Source organism: Neofelis nebulosa, chromosome 14, assembly GCF_028018385.1.
Source record: "Neofelis nebulosa isolate mNeoNeb1 chromosome 14, mNeoNeb1.pri, whole genome shotgun sequence".
Lineage (NCBI taxonomy): Eukaryota > Metazoa > Chordata > Mammalia > Carnivora > Felidae > Neofelis > Neofelis nebulosa.
Genome location: NC_080795.1, coordinates 67,090,870 through 67,108,737, shown reverse-complemented (window position 1 = coordinate 67,108,737; position 17,868 = coordinate 67,090,870). Strand labels below are relative to the sequence as shown.

General features: G+C 41.7%; 1 protein-coding gene across 1 annotated transcript in view; it reads right to left on the bottom strand.

Annotated features, from left to right (window-relative positions):
* FER1L6 (fer-1 like family member 6) overlaps positions 1 to 15,402 on the bottom strand; it is a 165,932-nt gene extending 150,530 nt beyond the window's left edge. The window contains exon 1 of the mRNA XM_058699003.1: positions 15,299 to 15,402. Coding sequence (XP_058554986.1) covers positions 15,299 to 15,321 — 23 coding nt within the window. The 5' untranslated portion in view covers positions 15,322 to 15,402. The remainder of the gene's footprint in view (positions 1 to 15,298) is intronic.
* Between the last annotated feature and the right edge of the window lie 2,466 nt (positions 15,403 to 17,868).

Genomic DNA, 17,868 nt, shown 5'->3' with positions numbered 1-17,868 from the left:
CAACAACAGCCAAAGTATGGAAAGAGCCCAAATGTCCATCAATGGATGAATGGAGAAAGAAAATGTGGTATGTATATATATATATATATATATATATATATATATATATATATATATATATAATGGAGTATTACTTGGCAATCAAAAAGAATGAAATCTTGCCATTTGCAACTACGTGCATAGAACTGGAGGGTATCATGCTAAGTGAAATTAGTCAGTCAGAGAAAGACAAAAACCAGATGACTTCACTCATACGAGGACTTTAAGAGACAAAACAGATGAACATAAGGGAAGGGAAACAAAAGTAATATAAAAACAGGGAGGGGGACAAAACAGAAGAGACTCATAAATATGGAGAGCAAACTGAGGGTTACTGGAGGGGTTGTGGGAAGGGGGATGGGCTAAATGGGGAAGGGGCATTAAGAAATCTACTCCTGAAATCATTGTTTCACTCTATGCTAACTAATTTGGATGTAAATTTTAAAAAGTAAAAAATAAAATTAAAAAAAAATGACTTCAGCTAATGGAGGTAAAAAAGAACAAAAGCAAAAAAACAAACACAAACAAACAAACAACACGAAGAACCTGGGGCTCAGAGAAGTTGAATGACTGGTGAAAACCAGGTCATAACCGGCAGAGCCAGAGCCGGAACTCAGCCATACTCTGCTTTCCTTGGTAGCTGGCTATCTGCCTCCTCCTCTAACACATCAAACTTGGGCTGTGTTCTGTTTTAGTCTGTAAACTTCCCGAGACAAGGATTCACCCCATGGTCATCACTGTAGCATCACACTCATTAAGTACAACATTTTGCAGACAATGGGTGTTTGAGGAATAGGTTTCATAGGTGCAAACCCACTGAAATTTCAGATAAAGGAACAGAAGCCCAGTGAAGCTGTAAGTTGCTCAGGGTCCTATTATACTTGCTGCAGAATCTAATTCTAAAAGTCAGTGGTCGGGGTACCTGGGTGGCTCAGTTGGTTGAGTGTCTGACTCTTGATTTCGGCTCAGGTCATGATCTCAATGTTTGTGAGATTGAGCCCTGCGTCAGGTTCTGCACTGAGAACGCAGAGCCTGCTTGGGACTTTCTCTCTGCTCCTCTCCCACTCACACACACACTCTCTCTCATAATAAGTAAATAAACATTAAAAAAAAAAAAAAGCCAGTTCTCCTCTCACCTAGTCCAAACTTCCTTCCATTACACCAATGCTTTCCCACTTCAGCTATTTGAAATGCCACCTTCAGGAAATGCCAAAACCACATCTCTCCTTAATCATTAACCCTAATTTTTAAAAGTAGCTCACCAGGGGGTGCCTGGGTGGCTCAGTCAGTTAGGCGACTGACTTCAGCTCAAGTCATGATCTCGTGGTCTGTGGGTTCCAGCCCCACGTCGGGCTCTGTGCTGGCAGCTCAGAACCTGGAGCCTGTTTCCGATTCTGTGTCTCCCTCTCTCTCTGGCCCCCTGCTTGCTCTCCATCTCTTTCTCAAATAATAAACATTTAAAAAAATAAAAATAAAAAAATTAAATTAGCTCACCATTTATTAGCCAAATAAATTTATAATGAAATAGTACTGTGTGTTTTGTTTTAAATGGTAAACTAGTAACACATGCCTTCACAGAAAGTGACTTTAAAAATAAATTGGGTGGGGGAAACACTGTTGCTACACCAGAGCTGTAACTGTTTCTGAGTATGAGGCTTGTTCTCATTCAAAAAAGAACTGGCAAATCTTAGAGAGCTGTTAAAGACAACAGCTTTCTTCGTGATCCAATATTGTTTAGTTTCAATGTCCCCATGCCCCGTAAAACTATGGCTTGTGCAAACAGCAGTGTAAGTCTTGTGTCTGTTAATTGGGAAACAGTTCATTATCCACCCTACCCTTAAGTGTGCACTGTGCATACTTAATGTGTTAAATCCCTGACCTGATGAGTTCATAAAAAGCTCCAAAGAAAGATGGAGATAGCAATATCGGATAGCAAGCAATAAATTTTGTTGATGACACCACCTGAAAAGAAATTTGTGGATGGAAAGAACTTTCCCAGGCTCTGTATCGATCCCAATCTTGAAAAAGAAAAGAATATGGTCTCTGCAGCAACCCAGACAGGCCTTTGCTGTGGTGGCCTATCGCAGTGGGCTTGATAGTTGGCAGGGGGATTTGTAAGGGTTTCTTAACTTGGATCGTGCTCTAACCTTGTAACCCACAGGGATTTATTTTCTAACAACAGCTGTGTACACAGTGAGGGAATTTCAGTGGAACCAAGAGAGGTCCAGACACAACGCATATCAGATCCTGAGTCAACACCCCTCCCCAATCTCACAAAGAGGAAGTTGCCAGGAAGGGGAGATGATTCTTGTAAATTATTGTGTACACCCTTCTTAGGAAGAAGTCGAGGCTGGGGTAAAACTCATCTACTGACCGTGCAAAGTTCTGGTGGGGTCTTTGGTACACAAGACTCTGGTTATTCAGGAGAGCAACCTCCCAGAACCTCCATTAATCCCCAGATTCACAACTGCCCATTGGCATGTCATTTCCCCCATAGAAAGTTCTAAAAGATGTGAAAAATGCAAACAGTGTCTCCAGAGCCTCAATGGGAGTGGCCACAGGGGCAAGGATGACCGAACCACAGAGGGGTGGTGGCTGGGTATCAGCCATGCTCGGCCACCAGCTGAGTGCCCCCTCCCCCATAGCAGCCTTGAGGAGAAGATTCAGTCCACACCTCCTCACAAAGGCAGATTGAGACAGGATCTCCATTCTAAGTCATTGGACACTCCTCTCAAACAACGAGAACCAAGACTATTCAGAGCAGCATCTGTTTGTTGAGGTAAGTCTCACCATGTAGCAAGCCCTGGCCGGGGTAGTACACATGCCATTGCCTTTGTCCCAAGGCAACCTCTGACGTAAGTGATAGAGAGGGACTTGCAACCCAGGAAGTTCCTCTCGAGATTATTCATTGTGCTGTCCAGCCCAAGTCTTAAATGCCCACTCCCTGTTACGTTCTGCCTCTCCTCTTTCTCTGTCTTCATGGCTCCCTGCCCTCCAGAAGACATTATTTACATATGTTAATCTCTTATGGCACTGTTAAGTTGATTTAGTCATATAATAGGAATTTATTAAGTAACTTTATAGATACCAAGGACACATGAGACAAAAATAAATAAAACCAGGGAGAGAAGAGGTGTGGTTAAAAATATACAAAAGGACAACACATGAGATCCTTGTGATGGTGGAACTATTCTGTATCTTGACAGTGGTGTTGGGTTCACCAACCAACACTGGTGATAAGACTGTAGAGGGGCGCCTGAGTGGCTCAGTCGGTTAAGCATCTGACTTCAGCTCAGGTCATGATCTCACGGTTTGTGTGTTCGAGTCCCGCATCAGGCTCTGTGCTGGCAGCTCGGAGCCTGGAGGCTGCTTCTGATTCTGTGTCTCCCTCTCTCTCTGCCCCTCCCCTGCTCATGCTGTCTCTCTCTGTCTCTCAAAAATAAATAAATGTAAAAAAAAAAATTTTTTTTAAAAGACTGTAGAGAACTAAATACACACACATACATATACACATTCGCACAAGTAATACACACACATACATATACACATTCGCACAAGTAATACACACACATACATACACACATTCACACGAGTACAAGGAGTACAAGTAATATTTGAGAAATCCGAATAAGATCAGTGGACTGTATCAGTGTCCATATCCTGGTTGTGATATTGTACTATAGTTTTGTAAACTATTACCATTGGGGGAAATTGGGTAAAAGGTACAGGAGATCTTTGTATTATTTCTTACAGCTGTGTGTTATCTACATGTCTCCATAACCTACAATGATCTCAACAAAATGTTCAATTAAAAAAGAAAGAAACCCATGTCCTCTAATAGGATAAATGTAACACAAGAGGCACAGACCTAATAATAGGGATGACTCAGCTGTGTACATACTGATCTTGCCCACTAGATTCTGGCGTTAAGTAGGGGTGGGGACCTTGTCTTTTGTAACACCACAACCCTAGGAAACAAATGCTCACGTAGGTAGGGTTCATTTTCTCGTACCCTTGCCTCCCAGTTCTCACACTTGACTATATTCTATGGCACCTGACCCTCATCTCGAGATGTACTATTGATGTGGATATTTTCCCTTCATATCATCCAACGAGGACAGCTCTCAACACATGTTCCCAATCAACATATAAATGACAGAGGCAGCCTGGGGTAGCAGAAATGAAGGATAGTAAAGGGACTACAAGCCATAGAAAGGGGAGACCTACCTTTTTATTTACCAGTCTAACCCCTTCTTGGCTCAGGCTTCCTTTCTAGAAACGGGAAGAAATAGCAACATTTTGATACCTGACTCTCAGAGTTGATATGAGAGTTGATATGGCAGGTAAGAAGTGGCTGGTATCCTGGAAAAATTACAGGATTCTGGAACCAGAATTGAGTTCAATTCTTAGTTCTACTACTTACTGAACGGGATTGTGGATAAATCATGTAAGGTCTCTACTGTTCAGTATCTTCAGTTACAAAAAATAATTTAAAAAAAAACCTGTTATCTTTCCTCATGTCTGTATGGAAATACTTGGAACCCCCAGAGCACCAAACAAAGATCTGCCTGGCCCTGGCTGATTCACTGTTTCCCCAATACTTTGCATGTGCATTGTGCAGAGAAGGCACTTAATAAATATGTACTGAATAAGTGAATGGAAGAATTAAATCATGGGCCTCTAGTGAAATGTATTCTTTGTTCCAACCAACATCTCAAACTAAGACCCTGGAACCTTCCAGATCTTTATCCAGGACCTCTTCATGACTCATCTTTTAACTAAGGCCACTGGTAAATTCCAGACTCATAGCCAGTCATTGCACGAGCATGAAGTCATCTTCCATTTTCCTTAGAAACAGCCTGCCTGCATATGCATCACTCTTTACAGCTTGCTGTTCTCAACAGTGAATCAGTTTAAGTAAATGATGACGACAGTAAGAATGACCTGGCAAAGAGTCTTGTTCTACCCATATCTTTCAACAGCTGGAAGGAGATACACATAAAAGAATCCTATTTCCTTGTCATTATTCTCATATCTCAGCTGCATCAATGAAATTTAATTGCAAATTACAGAAACCCTCCCTGACTAGATTAAACAGAAAAGGAATGACAGTTTCCAGATTTGGGGAGAGGCCCAGAGAATCAAATTTGAATATGAAAAAGCAAGGAGCTATGCCCATCTCACACCACAGACGGCCCCTAGATAGACCCCATTCTGGACACAGACACTTCAGCTTATCTGCCACATCGGAAACAAGAGGGCATTGCCAGAACTACAACTGCCCTCTCTGAGAAAACGGGTCTATTTGCCCTCTTCCTCATCAGGATGGCTCTATGTCACTCCTGCTTATTTGTATCACTGGCTTTCAAGTCAGAACCACAAATGCAAGCATCTGAGTGATGCAGCCTGGTCACATGCCGGCATCCCGGCTACAAGAGAAGCTGGGAAGGCAAGTTTGTATCTTTTACTTGGAAAGAATTTACAAACGGGACAGGATGTTTAAAGATGCAGAGCCGTCAGAAAGAAAAGCAAAGTTCCAGGGGCCCCTGGGTGGCTCAGTCGGTTAAGCATCCAACTTCAGCTCAGATCATGATCTCATCGATCTTGAGTTGGAGCCCTGCATCAAGCTCTCTGCTATCAGTCCAGAGCCTCCCTGGATCATCCAGCAACCTCTCTCTCTGCCCCTCTCCCACTAGCAAGCTCTCTCTCTCTCTCTCTCTCTCTCTCTCAAAAAGAAAAAGAAAAGGGGCGCCCGGGTGGCGCAGTCGGTTAAGCGTCCGACTTCAGCCAGGTCACGATCTCGCGGTCCGTGAGTTCGAGCCCCGCGTCAGGCTCTGGGCTGATGGCTCGGAGCCTGGAGCCTGTTTCCGATTCTGTGTCTCCCTCTCTCTCTCTGCCCCTCCCCCGTTCATGCTCTGTCTCTCTCTGTCCCAAAAATAAATAAAAAACGTTGAAAAAAAAATTAAAAAAAAAAAAAAAGAAAAAGAAAAAAGAAAAGAAAAATTCCTTTCTACCAGCAATAAAAAACTTCAATGAATCTCCACCAGGCTGCTGTGATAAGAGTTCATCTAAGTATCATTTTTGCACCAAAAAATTAAATACGCTTTTATTCATGTTGGAATATTCATGCTTTTGTATGCAAAAGTAAGCATGTATTAAGAATCTATCGAGAAACTATGATGAGAAAAGTTTTTTTTCCAAATTTCATTACAAGGTAATTTACAAATGAACAAAATTCTGGATTCATATTCAAGTGTTGATGGAGAAATTAATACTCCTGTCTAACCCCTATCATCATTTGTAGCAATTATAGAAATAAAACCATCCATTATTCATGATACACACATTGCATCCATTTCCAAAAAGAAAAAAAATCAGTGGAAAGAAATTATCAGACAAAAACTGTGTGGGTAGAAACACAGTGATATACAGAGGTATAAGATAGTCACTAAAGTTTCACAAAGAACAAATCCTGTCAAACTAATCTAATTCATCTCTCTTACCAAGACAAGTGTGGAACATCTAGAAGAAGCAATAGATGTCATCTATTTTTATTTTGTCAGGGATTGGGAATCTGCCTTGAATAATGTGGGCTTCAATAAAGCAAGATACTATCAGTCGACCCACCCAGCTATTATCCAGAAGTACAATTTTTGAGAGAAGCATTAAAGTAAGATTTCTACTAAGACAAATGGTGCTTTCACAAAAGCTAATGTGAAGATTTTTTTAATGTAGTATGTTACAATCGAAGCCAAAAATCCAATTTAACACATAAAAATTGGGTTGCCCTTTGGATATTTAAATAAAGAAGTGTGACTTTTTTTTTAAATAAGGAAGTTTTGTTTATTTTTTAAGGGTTTATTTATTTTTGAGAGAGAGCAAGCACAGGCAGGGGAGGGGTAGAGAGACAGAGGGAGACACAGAATCCGAAGCAGGCTCCAGGCTCTGAGCCGTCCGCACAGAGCCCCACACGGGGCTCGAACTCACGAACTGCGAGTTCATGACCTGAGCTGAAGTTGGATGCTTAACCGACTGAGCCACCCAGGTGCTCCCAGAAGTATGACTTCTATCAATGAATCCTTAGCACCCAAAGGTCACTTGATTCTCCCAAAGGATTAGTACAGTTTTAACTGTTCCTGAATAGTTTCACTACAGAAATAGTAGAAAGAACACTTTTTCATTAAGCCTCATATCTCACCCAACAAATAGATTCACTATTATGACTAATTTTCCCAGTCATTTCAGCCAAGACTTTTTGCCCAAAATGAGATTGGCATTGATGCCTCTTGAGATGACTCACCTCCATGATATAAAAGTAGGCCCCCAAGACATTCACCTTTGTCGCTGTCTGTCATTTACTGATTATCCATGACTATAGGCAAATTACAAAACTTCTCAGCTCCAGTTTTCTTACCAGTCACGTGGGGAAAATATTGGTATCTATCTCATAGCGTACCATGAGTATTAAAGAAATTAAGACATGTAAAGTGCTCCAAATAATGTCTGTCACATAATGTATGTTCAATAAATGCTATATATTATAAGTCCCAAATCTTTGGATCCCAGTGTATTACAAATTCAAAATGTTTCTGATTTTAGAAAACGAGAGAGTGTTAAATAATTTCCCATTAGAGTCTGGCCCAGCATTGCATAATCAAATGTATTAATACTTCTATAGAAAAACATATAACCATTCATATTAACTGGGATAAAGATAATAAGTAGCCTCATGTCAGGTTCTACAACAAAAGAGTCTGTACCAAACCTAGAGAAAACTCTCAGATTTCAGAGCTGTATGGATTTAAGAATTGTGAGTACAGGATTGTAAGCCAGGTTGTCACTATTTACAGCTTCTACTCTGTTCTGTTACCCGCAATCTCCTAGAACTCAAATTTCTGATCCATGTTTATAAATTGCCTTCTTAAAACCTTGACCTAATAGTTGGCAAGACTCCCCTCCTCAACCATAACCTGAACTGACATCCCACCAGTCTAGTCCTGCTTGTGATGACCTCCCAGAGCTGGCCCCAGCTCAACATTCCCACAGTGTGCACTCTGGTCACTGTACACCGAAGCAGGCAAAGTGAATGGACGGACTATTTCCAAAGCATATGGGCATAGCCTTTGTCCCAGAACCCAGAGAAAAGTAGGTCATCCAGGTTACTAAACATAGTACTAACCTACCTTCAGGGGAAGTCATGCAAAGAACATTTAATGAAGTCACAAGACAGATTGTCTCTAACTTGCAGAAATGTATGACTGGCATCCCAAGTCTGAGAATATTCCCAAAGCCTCCACCAGTGGTCACCCCAACACTCTACCACTTAGCTGTTGAGGTCCACTCTGGGTGTTGATTTACACCGCACTGTGTTATAAGCGTGGACTGCCATAACTTATGTGACAACGGTAAGAAGTCAGTGGGAGCTTTAACACCTTTTCTGCCACTCCCCAGTGACAGCTGAGCTGGGCCAGCTTCATGATGAATATGTGACCTATGTCATTGCACTGGGTGCCATGCTCTTAGACAAGCTGCATGCTGACTTTTTTTTTTTTTTCTGGTTTTTCCATCTTGAAATTCTTAATCACTTTTGAACGAGGGATCCTGTATTTTCATTACAAATAATGTACCTGGTCCTGGAGCTTATGTTTCTAAGGATAGCATTCTATTATTTTCAGAGACCTCCTTCCAATGTGTTGGAAAATCAGAAAACCCTGTAGGGCAATGGCTTCCAAGGAAGAGTCGATACATTCTGGGGTCTGGACAAGACCATCCACTGAAGTGCAGAAAAGAAATATTAAAACTTCTATTTATATATTTTTATCTCATTGCTGTTCAACTTTATTTTTGAATACTGTCCCCTGCTATCCTTTTCTCCTTCTATTTCATAGTAATAGAATTACTAATTTTTAGCTAGGCTTATAGCCACAGAAATTACAAAACTATATTTCTCAGCATCCCTTGCAGCCTGATGCCTTGAAGCTGAATCAGCCAGTAGGAGGGTCGTGAATGTGATGTTGTAACCCAGCTCCATCCTTAAAGACAGGGGTCATGCTGTACCCTTTCTTTTCCCCCATTCTGCCACTTGGAACATGAGTAATTCAGCAGACTGTGCAGATGAATGAAACACTGTCAGCATGTCAGAACCACAGGGGAGACAGAAACAGGATCCCTGGGCACCCTCGTGGATCAGAGCTGCCATTTCAACCCTGGACCGCCTCCCTCCTGACTATTCCATGAAAGAGAAGTCCATTTCTATCAATTTAAGCCACAGTTTTTAGTGTCTATCACATGCAGCCAAACCAATATCCTAACTAATGTATTTTTTTTTTAATTTTTTTTTTCCAACGTTTTTTATTTATTTTTGGGACAGAGAGAGACAGAGCATGAACGGGGGAGGGGCAGAGAGAGAGGGAGACACAGAATCGGAAACAGGCTCCAGGCTCCGAGCCATCGGCCCAGAGCCCGACGCGGGGCTCAAACTCACGGACCGCGAGATCGTGACCTGGCTGAAGTCGGACGCTTAACCGACTGCGCCACCCAGGCGCCCCCCTAACTAATGTATTAATACCTTAAAACAAGAATAGAATTTATGAATAACAAATAACAGTAACGGAGTATATAACTAAAACAACCTAAAGATTTCACTTGGAGAGAACTGAACTTTAGACATCCCACTGACTTTTAGATCGAAGTCAAAAGCTTACCTTCTATGAACAAAGAGGCATACAAAACAAAACAAAATGAAACAAAACAAAAAAAACAACCTAAAAAGCACCACATCACACAGCCGGTTCAGTTTTGACAGGGGCTGTGAGAGAATAGTCAGGAGAATGAAACACAGAACTGAGAGGAAAGAACAGGTGCCTGCACTATCTAGCAGCCTTTCTTGTCCAATGTTGTTCATCAGAGCCACGAGGCACAGAAAATGATCTGTGCTTCTTTCTCAGTTCTCCCAGGGGTACCATTCTAGATGCAGGGCAGAGAAAAGTCTCTACATGTGATGGCCGTCTCGGAGCACCAGGACTTCACCTTCTCGTGGTAGTCTGGTTGAGGGTCGCGATTAATTGGATATTCTGATTAACTGAGTGTTTTCACTTTCTTATTCTTCAATTTAAGCTTCCTCGTCTGTAACATGAGGATGACACTAGTTCGTGCCTTATAGTTGGGAGGGTTAAGTGAGATAATGCATGGGCAGTGCTTAGCACAGGACCCGGCATGTGTTAAGTGCTCCATAAGTTATCGGCTATCATTACCATGATCATCACCACCACCACCGTCATCACCACCGCCATCATTATTATGCCTAGATAACTGACTTTATTTTTTTTAAGGTTTTATTCATTTTGGAGAGACAGAGTGTGAGCAGAGGAGGGGCAGAGAGAGACGGAGACACAGAATCCAAAGCAGGCTCCAGGCTCTGAGCTGTCAGCACAGAGCCTGATGTGGGGCTCAAACTCATGAACCATGAGCTCCTGACCTGAGCCAAAGTCAGACACTTAACCGAGCCAGCCAGGCTCCCCAATAACTGACTTTAAAAAGAATATAAGGGACACCTGGGTGACTCAGTCCGTTAAGCATCCAACTTGAGCTCAGGTCATGATCTCACAGTTCTTGGGTTCAAGCCCCATGTCAGGCTCTGTGCTGACAGCTTGGAGCCTGGAGCCTGCTTAAGATTCTGTGTCTCCTTCTCTCTCTGCTCCTCCCCTGCTCACGCTCTGTCTCTCTCTCTCTCTCTCAAAAATAAATAAATGTTAAAAAAAAATTTTTTGAAGACTCTCTCTAAAAGAGATACCCTCATGGATGAGGGCCCAGGCTATTTTCAGGGACTCAAAAGCAAGGTCACTTCACATTCAGTGACCCCTTCAGTCAACAGCGTTCGTTCTTCACCTCTCTGCTAAACACTTTCTGCTCTGTTCTCAGGGTGTGCTGTGAGTTTTAAGTCCCACCACCCCAGCTGAATCTCCAGCTTCCACAACATACACCCCTCGTGTCCCCGAATAGTCCCTTAATTAAAGCCTAGAAACCTTTGACCTCAGTCTTCTCATTTCTAGGAGTTTACCCTGAAGGTTGGATGGCAGAAGTTTGCAACTGGGCAAAGTTGAATACAGAGGGATGCTTGTTACAAAATTATTGCATTAGCTGAAAATGGGAAATAACTCAAAAACCCGTCCCCGGGGGACTAATTAAATAATTTTGTGCATACCACAGAATTCCATGTGCTCATTGACAAGGGTGGTGCAGCTATGTATTTACTGAATTGAGAAAGTACCTGCGTACAAGACCCAGACATAAACTTTGGTAGTTCAGGGGAAAAAAACTGCAAGAAAAGGATTCGACCCAGAGAACTCTAGAGTGCTGTGATGAAGGGAGTCACAGGGATCACAGCACTTTTTAATGCTAAACACTTCTTTTTCAATCATCTACCTGGTAATAGAACCTCCGGTGTGTGCTGACACCATTCAGAGCAAAGTAGGCTGCGGAACGCTACGTACGATATGATTTATGTTTATGTAAAAAAAAAAAAAAAAAAGGGCATGGGAAGATTCCTGAGGCCATTTTTCATCAAAAAGATTGGCAGGTGGGATTTGGCATTCATTTTACTTTCACTTATATCCTTTTCTGTATTGTTTCACATTTTTATAAGGGCCGTGCAGTATTTTTCATTCAGCCAAAAGTGTGAAGCTCTTTTTGATTTGGAAAAAAAAAAATAGCAGTGGGAACAAGGAAGTTTTCGTCAAATACTAGTTAAATGGAAACTGATTCACAGTCCTTTTGGAATTGTATGCAGGATTTATACAAATGTCATGAATAAGTGCCAAAGGGCCTTACTAAATGTTATACTGCACACAAAAAAGGCCGTAGACTGTTCTCTAAGTAAGTACAAAGGAATTAATGCTGCTATTAATGTGACAACACCCGTGTCAATGAAGTCCTGTACAGATTCTAAAGGCTTTCACTTTTAAAATCTCATCTGACCTAGGGGCACCTGGGTGGCTCAGTCGGTTAAGCGTCCAACTAGCTCAGGTCATGATCTCACAGCTCATGAGTTCAAGCCCCATGTCAGGTTCTGTGATAAAGCTCAGAGCCAAGAATCTGCTTCAGATTCTGTGCCTCCCTCTCTCTCTGCCTCCTGCCCCCATTTATGCTCTCTCTCTCTCTCTCTCTCTCTCAAAAATAAATGAACATTAAAAAAGAAATCTTAAATTTTGTCTGACCTTCAAAACTAGATGTGTGACTGGTCCCCCAAAGAGAATTCCCTAAATCTCTGTCTGGTCACTGTCAGGCAACATTTCCAGCTTAGGGTTGGCACAGTTGTTTGTTGGATGGATAAATGAGTGGATGGATGGATGAATGGATGGGTGGGTGGATAAAAGAATGCATTCTTTTCCCTCTTTTACAGACAAGAAAACAGAAGCAGAGGGGAAGTGACATGCCTAAAGTAATATAGTTAGTAAATGATAGAGTCAATGGTTGGAATCATTGCTGTTAATGGTTTCCTAATCAGCTCTCTTTTATCCAAAATGCACCCAAAACCTGTTTTATTCAGGAGGAAGTACTTCAAAATCACTGACAGACATATACTTGATCATCAGGAGTTATAGTCAAAATGTCAAGGGCATGGGAATTGACCTACCAAAATGCCACCAATCGTGTCACTAGTGCACGATCCTGGAGACCTCCCACTATGCCAGGCATTAACCCATTCATTGCTGGATATAAGTGGGTACTGGGTGTCAGAAGGGCACTCAGTGAGCTTAAGACAAGAGCTACTCACCTGCTGGTATGAAACCATTTCATTATTTTAACAACAAAGGCAGCCATGCAAGTACATAATGGTTGCCTCTAAGCCTTGCTAAAAACCCTCCACAACACTTAGAACGGTTGCTACCCACGTGAGAAATTCTGCTCTCTGCCCTCTCACAGCAGAACCCTTATTCCAGGCACTATTCGTAATGCCACTTAAAACCTTCATCCCAATGAATTCACTCTTCATGAATAAATGAAATCAAATGCCATTATTTTCTTCTGAAAATTATCCTGAGCCTAACTATGGTAGGGTATCAGGGAAGGCGCCTGGAAAAATAATAATAATAATTTCGGTAAGAGAGAGAATGTGCTAAAATCTCAAAAAAAAAAAAAAAACACAAAAAAAACAAACATGAGACACAGCACAAAAGACCAGCTCTAGTCAGGAGCCCAGAATTCTCTGACTACACACATGTTATTTAAGTGCATTTTTGCTCCGGCACCAGGTAAGATTCTGGAAGGCAAGGAGACTTTCCCTGACCCCGATCCGTTCATAGTTAAGGTAGAAGGAGAGGCATCTGTAAGTAACTGTTTTATAAAGTGTTTTATAAACTGTTTAATAAAGGTCAGAAAGGACAAGAGCTCTGTGGGAATTCAGAGGAGGGAGAGCTTATTTCCACCAGAGGAAATTGAGGAAGACTTCCTGAGGAAGGTGGCCTTGACCTGGGTCTTCTTCAGAATACCAGTGGTATTTACACTTGTGCAGGAAGGGAAATGTGTCATCAGATATCAGCATAGGCCAGTCTTGAAGCAAACATTATTGTTCAAGACATTTGCCAGCAAAATATATAAAATGAACATCGTACACACTTTCCTGAACATGTCATTTCCAAATGCATCATGCTTTCTCATGTCCCACTCTTTACTGGTGCTGTCTCTTCTGTCTGGAACATTCTTCCTCACCTTCATTTCTATTTCCACATCCTTCACTTCTGAGCTTAGGTGTACTTTTTCTAATGAGCCTTCCTTGAGCTCCCCAAATGGAGTTCTCCTCACCTGGGCTTTCACAGTACCAAGAGCATACCCCCATCATAACACCTATAACACCCAAATCATAATCACCCATGTTGTTATTGATCAATACTTATCCATAAGCACTCTAGGAGAATAATCTGTTTAGATGAATTTTTGTGAGCCCAGGGCCTAGTAAAGTGCTATCTTCATAAGAGAAATATTTATCAAATGATTGAAGTTTTTAATGATTCAGCAGACATTCTATACCACAAACCCAAAGCTACTCCCAGTCTGAGCTGACAACATACCCGTGTAATTCTACCAAATTACTTTGCAGATGAAAAATACAAATGTGCCCAGACCCCTTTTATCCAGCCCCAAAGCAAATAAAAAGCCAAAGCCTGCTGTAAGTCACATGACTAACTCCCCCAAGGTCACTATGGTCATAAGGGGACAGTTTGAGCCCAGAGGAGCTCCCTCAGCAAGTCTATGAGTGAGGCCAGTGGACATCATTCTTGCAAAATGACCTGAAAAACCTCACCTGTCACTTACAAATGGAGAAAAGAGACCCTTTAAGCAGAAGAAGACGGCTAGAGAAAAGAAACCAGGTTTAAGTTGGCTTATAGGTCAGTGCATTTAAATAAGGAAAGGCCCTGGTTTCAGAAAATGAAAGCTTTTAAATATAAACCCTTTATAGTCCAGCTCAATGAATTAAGGAAATCGCCTTAAATGTTAACAATGGCTATTTCCAGTTGTATTATGAGGGATTTTTAAAATCCTCATAGGGGCGCCTGGGTGGCGCAGTCGGTTAAGCGGCCGACTTCAGCCAGGTCACGATCTCGCGTCTGTGAGTTCGAGCCCCGCGTCGGGCTCTGTGCTGACAGCTCAGAGCCTGGAGCCTGTTTCCAATTCTGTGTCTCCCTCTCTCTCTGCCCCTCCCCCGTTCATGCTCTGTGTCTCTCTGTCCCAAAAATAAATAAAAAACATTGAAAAAATTTAAAAAAAATAAAAATAAAAATAAAAAAAAATAAAATAAAATCCTCATAGCTTCTGTATCTGCTAAATTTTCTACAATGAATAGTATATACGTATTTTCTCATCAGAAGGAGAAATGTGTCTCTTAAAAACATCATGCCTCCTGGCCCCTGGCCTTTGCCTACTAAGTGTTAAGTCTTAGTTAACAACCCTTGAGGATTTTTTTTTTAGAGAGAGAGAGAGAAAGCAGGGGAGGGGCAGAGAGAGAGAGAGAGAGAGAGAGAGAGAGAGAATCCCAAGCAGGGTCTGCACTGACAGTACAAAGCCAGACTCGGGGCTCTAACTCATGAACCATGAGATCATGACCTGAGCCGAAACCAAGAGTTGGACGCTTAACAGACTGAGCCACCCAGGGGCCCCAACCCTTGAGAATTTTTGAAGGGAGACCCTTGCCCTCAGCTCCCAGCCCTTTGGCTCCAGTCACACCCAGAAGCCTTCCTGTTAGGAGAAGAAAATATGTTACTTGGCTTTGGATGGCTTCTCCATTCTTCCTCTTCTTAGTGGCTCCTCTGGGCTAGGAACCAGCAAAATCCTGGTGTCTGGCTATATCCAGATCCTGGATACAAGCTTCTGAGTTTCAGAATAATCTGGTGGGTGAGAGTATTTGGGGGTGTGGCTGAATCAACACTTGGTGTGCATGGCTCTTCTGAGCATCATGTTACCTATTACACTCAAAGGTTCAAAGGCAAACTGGCCCAGGAAGAGTGAATCAATCTGTCAGGTTTCATAACCATGCCCCTCTCCCACTCCCTTCAGTGACAGGACTAAAGGCTGAACGACTTCAAGCTTCAAACTCATATTCTTCTGAGAATTGTATGTTAAGACTCTCTCACCTCAAGGAAAACACAGTAGTAAAATCATTTAGTTCATCTGGCTGTCTAATAGAACTTTCCATGATGATGAAACTGTTCCATTATCTACACTGATCAATATGGTAGGCACTAACCCATGTGACTACTGAGCATTTGAAATGTGGCTAGTGCAACTGAATAGATTTTTTAAACCACACGTCTACTGTTTTAGACACTTTAGTTTAGAATCCCAAAATGTCAGACCTAGAAAGAACCCAAGAAATCATCTGGACCTGTGATTCTCAACCCGTGCAATTTTTAAGTTCCACTCTTACTAGCAAAGATACATTCAGATCTTCCTCATATTAACGGAATATTTAGTATCTGTTGATTAAGAACATCATAATGACCAAAATTAGCAAAACTTCACTAACATTTGAAATTACATTTCAATTAAGAAAATCATGATGATCAAAATTAGTGATTCAATAACAGTTTTAATTGCATTTTAATTACAAAAAGCATAATGACAAAAATTATAGCCCTTTAAATTGCATTTTATTACTTAGAAGAGCATCTCCATATACATATAGAATGGATGTGTGTGAGGTATGATTTTATCTAGCCTTCAGACTTTTTCAACATATGGATTCTTAGATCCTGTCCAATAATCCACAGCCCCTGACTGTCTTTTTCAAGAGAGCACAACTCAGTGTGAAAACCAATGGCTTAATTCAACCCTTTGATTTGAGAGAGAGAGAAAACGGAGCCCAGGAAAGGAGAAGACCAAATCTCATAGCTAAGAAACAGTCCAAATATGAGTCCAAATCTCATAGCTAAGAAACAGTGGAGTTGGCCTGACAGATCAATGCTCTTTTCACTCTTCCACAAAGCTCAAAGAGAAGAAACAGAGCTGGAAAATCCCAAGGGAGACACAGCTGGCTGAATTGAAAATACCTCTCTGCTTTTCCTTCTATTGGGAACTTCAAAGAATAGAAGGAAAGGATTTTTGCAATGTAAAAAATAAATTTGCTGATGAAAATTACATAATTATGCCTGTGAAGGAGCTATGAGGAAAATAGAACTAGCCCTTTTCGTGTTTCAGTGAAACTCAATACCTTCGAGAATTTTCTGAATCTTTTATAGGTTCCCCAGTCTTCGTTAACATCTGAGGGCATCCTTCCAGAGACAAGCAATAAAACAAAAATCGCCTCTTAAAAATAAACCACGTTTGAGAGTTCCTATCAGTGACAGGAAGCAGGACACAGAAGAAAGAGCCAAGGCGTTTTCTTTGGTTACAATGGCCTCCAAGTTCACCCTGAGGAAGAGACTGTCTTAAACCCAGAGCTCGGACTCCCATTCTGTATTGTGTATGTGTGTGTGTCTGCGTGTGTGTGTTTATTTATTTATTCATTTATTTTTGAGAGGTGGGGGGAGGGGCAGAGAGAGAGGGACAGAGAATCCTAAGCAGGCCCTGTGCTGTCAGCTTGGAGCCCAAGGTACGGCTCCAACCCACAAACTGTGAGACCATGACCTCAGCTGAAGTCAAGAGTCAGATGCTCAACCAACTAAGCCACCCATGCACCCCTCTTTCTATTTTATTTTTTTAAGTTTATTTATTGATTTTGAGAGAGAGAGAGTGAGCATGAGAGCAGGGGGGTAGGACAGAGAGAGAGGAGAGGGTGAGAATCCTAAGCAGGCTCTACACGTCAGCTCAGAGCCCGATATGTGGCTCAAACCCACAAACCACAAAATCATGACTTGAGTCGAAATCCAAAGTCGGACACTCAACCGACTGAGCCACCCAGGCACCCCTCCCTCTTTCTATTTTAATTGCACCATGCTGCATCCAATATCATGCACTGCTCTGCTTTTCTAGATCACTGGGGCTGGCAGGAAAATTTACTTAAGTCAGTTCTAAGGATTTAGTGTAATTAGCCTTCAACTTTATGGGCTTCTCGCTTTGGATTCTCATAGAATTTTATGTATTTATTTATTGTAAACTAGACCACGGTGACTATGACCCTGGACTGAATCCAGACTCTAATACTTATTAACTACAGAAAGTGTGGTATTTGCTTCACCTCTGTCAGCCTCAGTTTTCTTACCTGTAAAATGGGGATAAAAATTCATTACATAGCCATTCTGAGAAAGTAAAGATGATTCTCATCAATCCCTTAGAAGAGTGCCTTAGAGTAAGTTAATTCTCTCTCTGAGACAGGGTATTATAATTAGTCTTGCT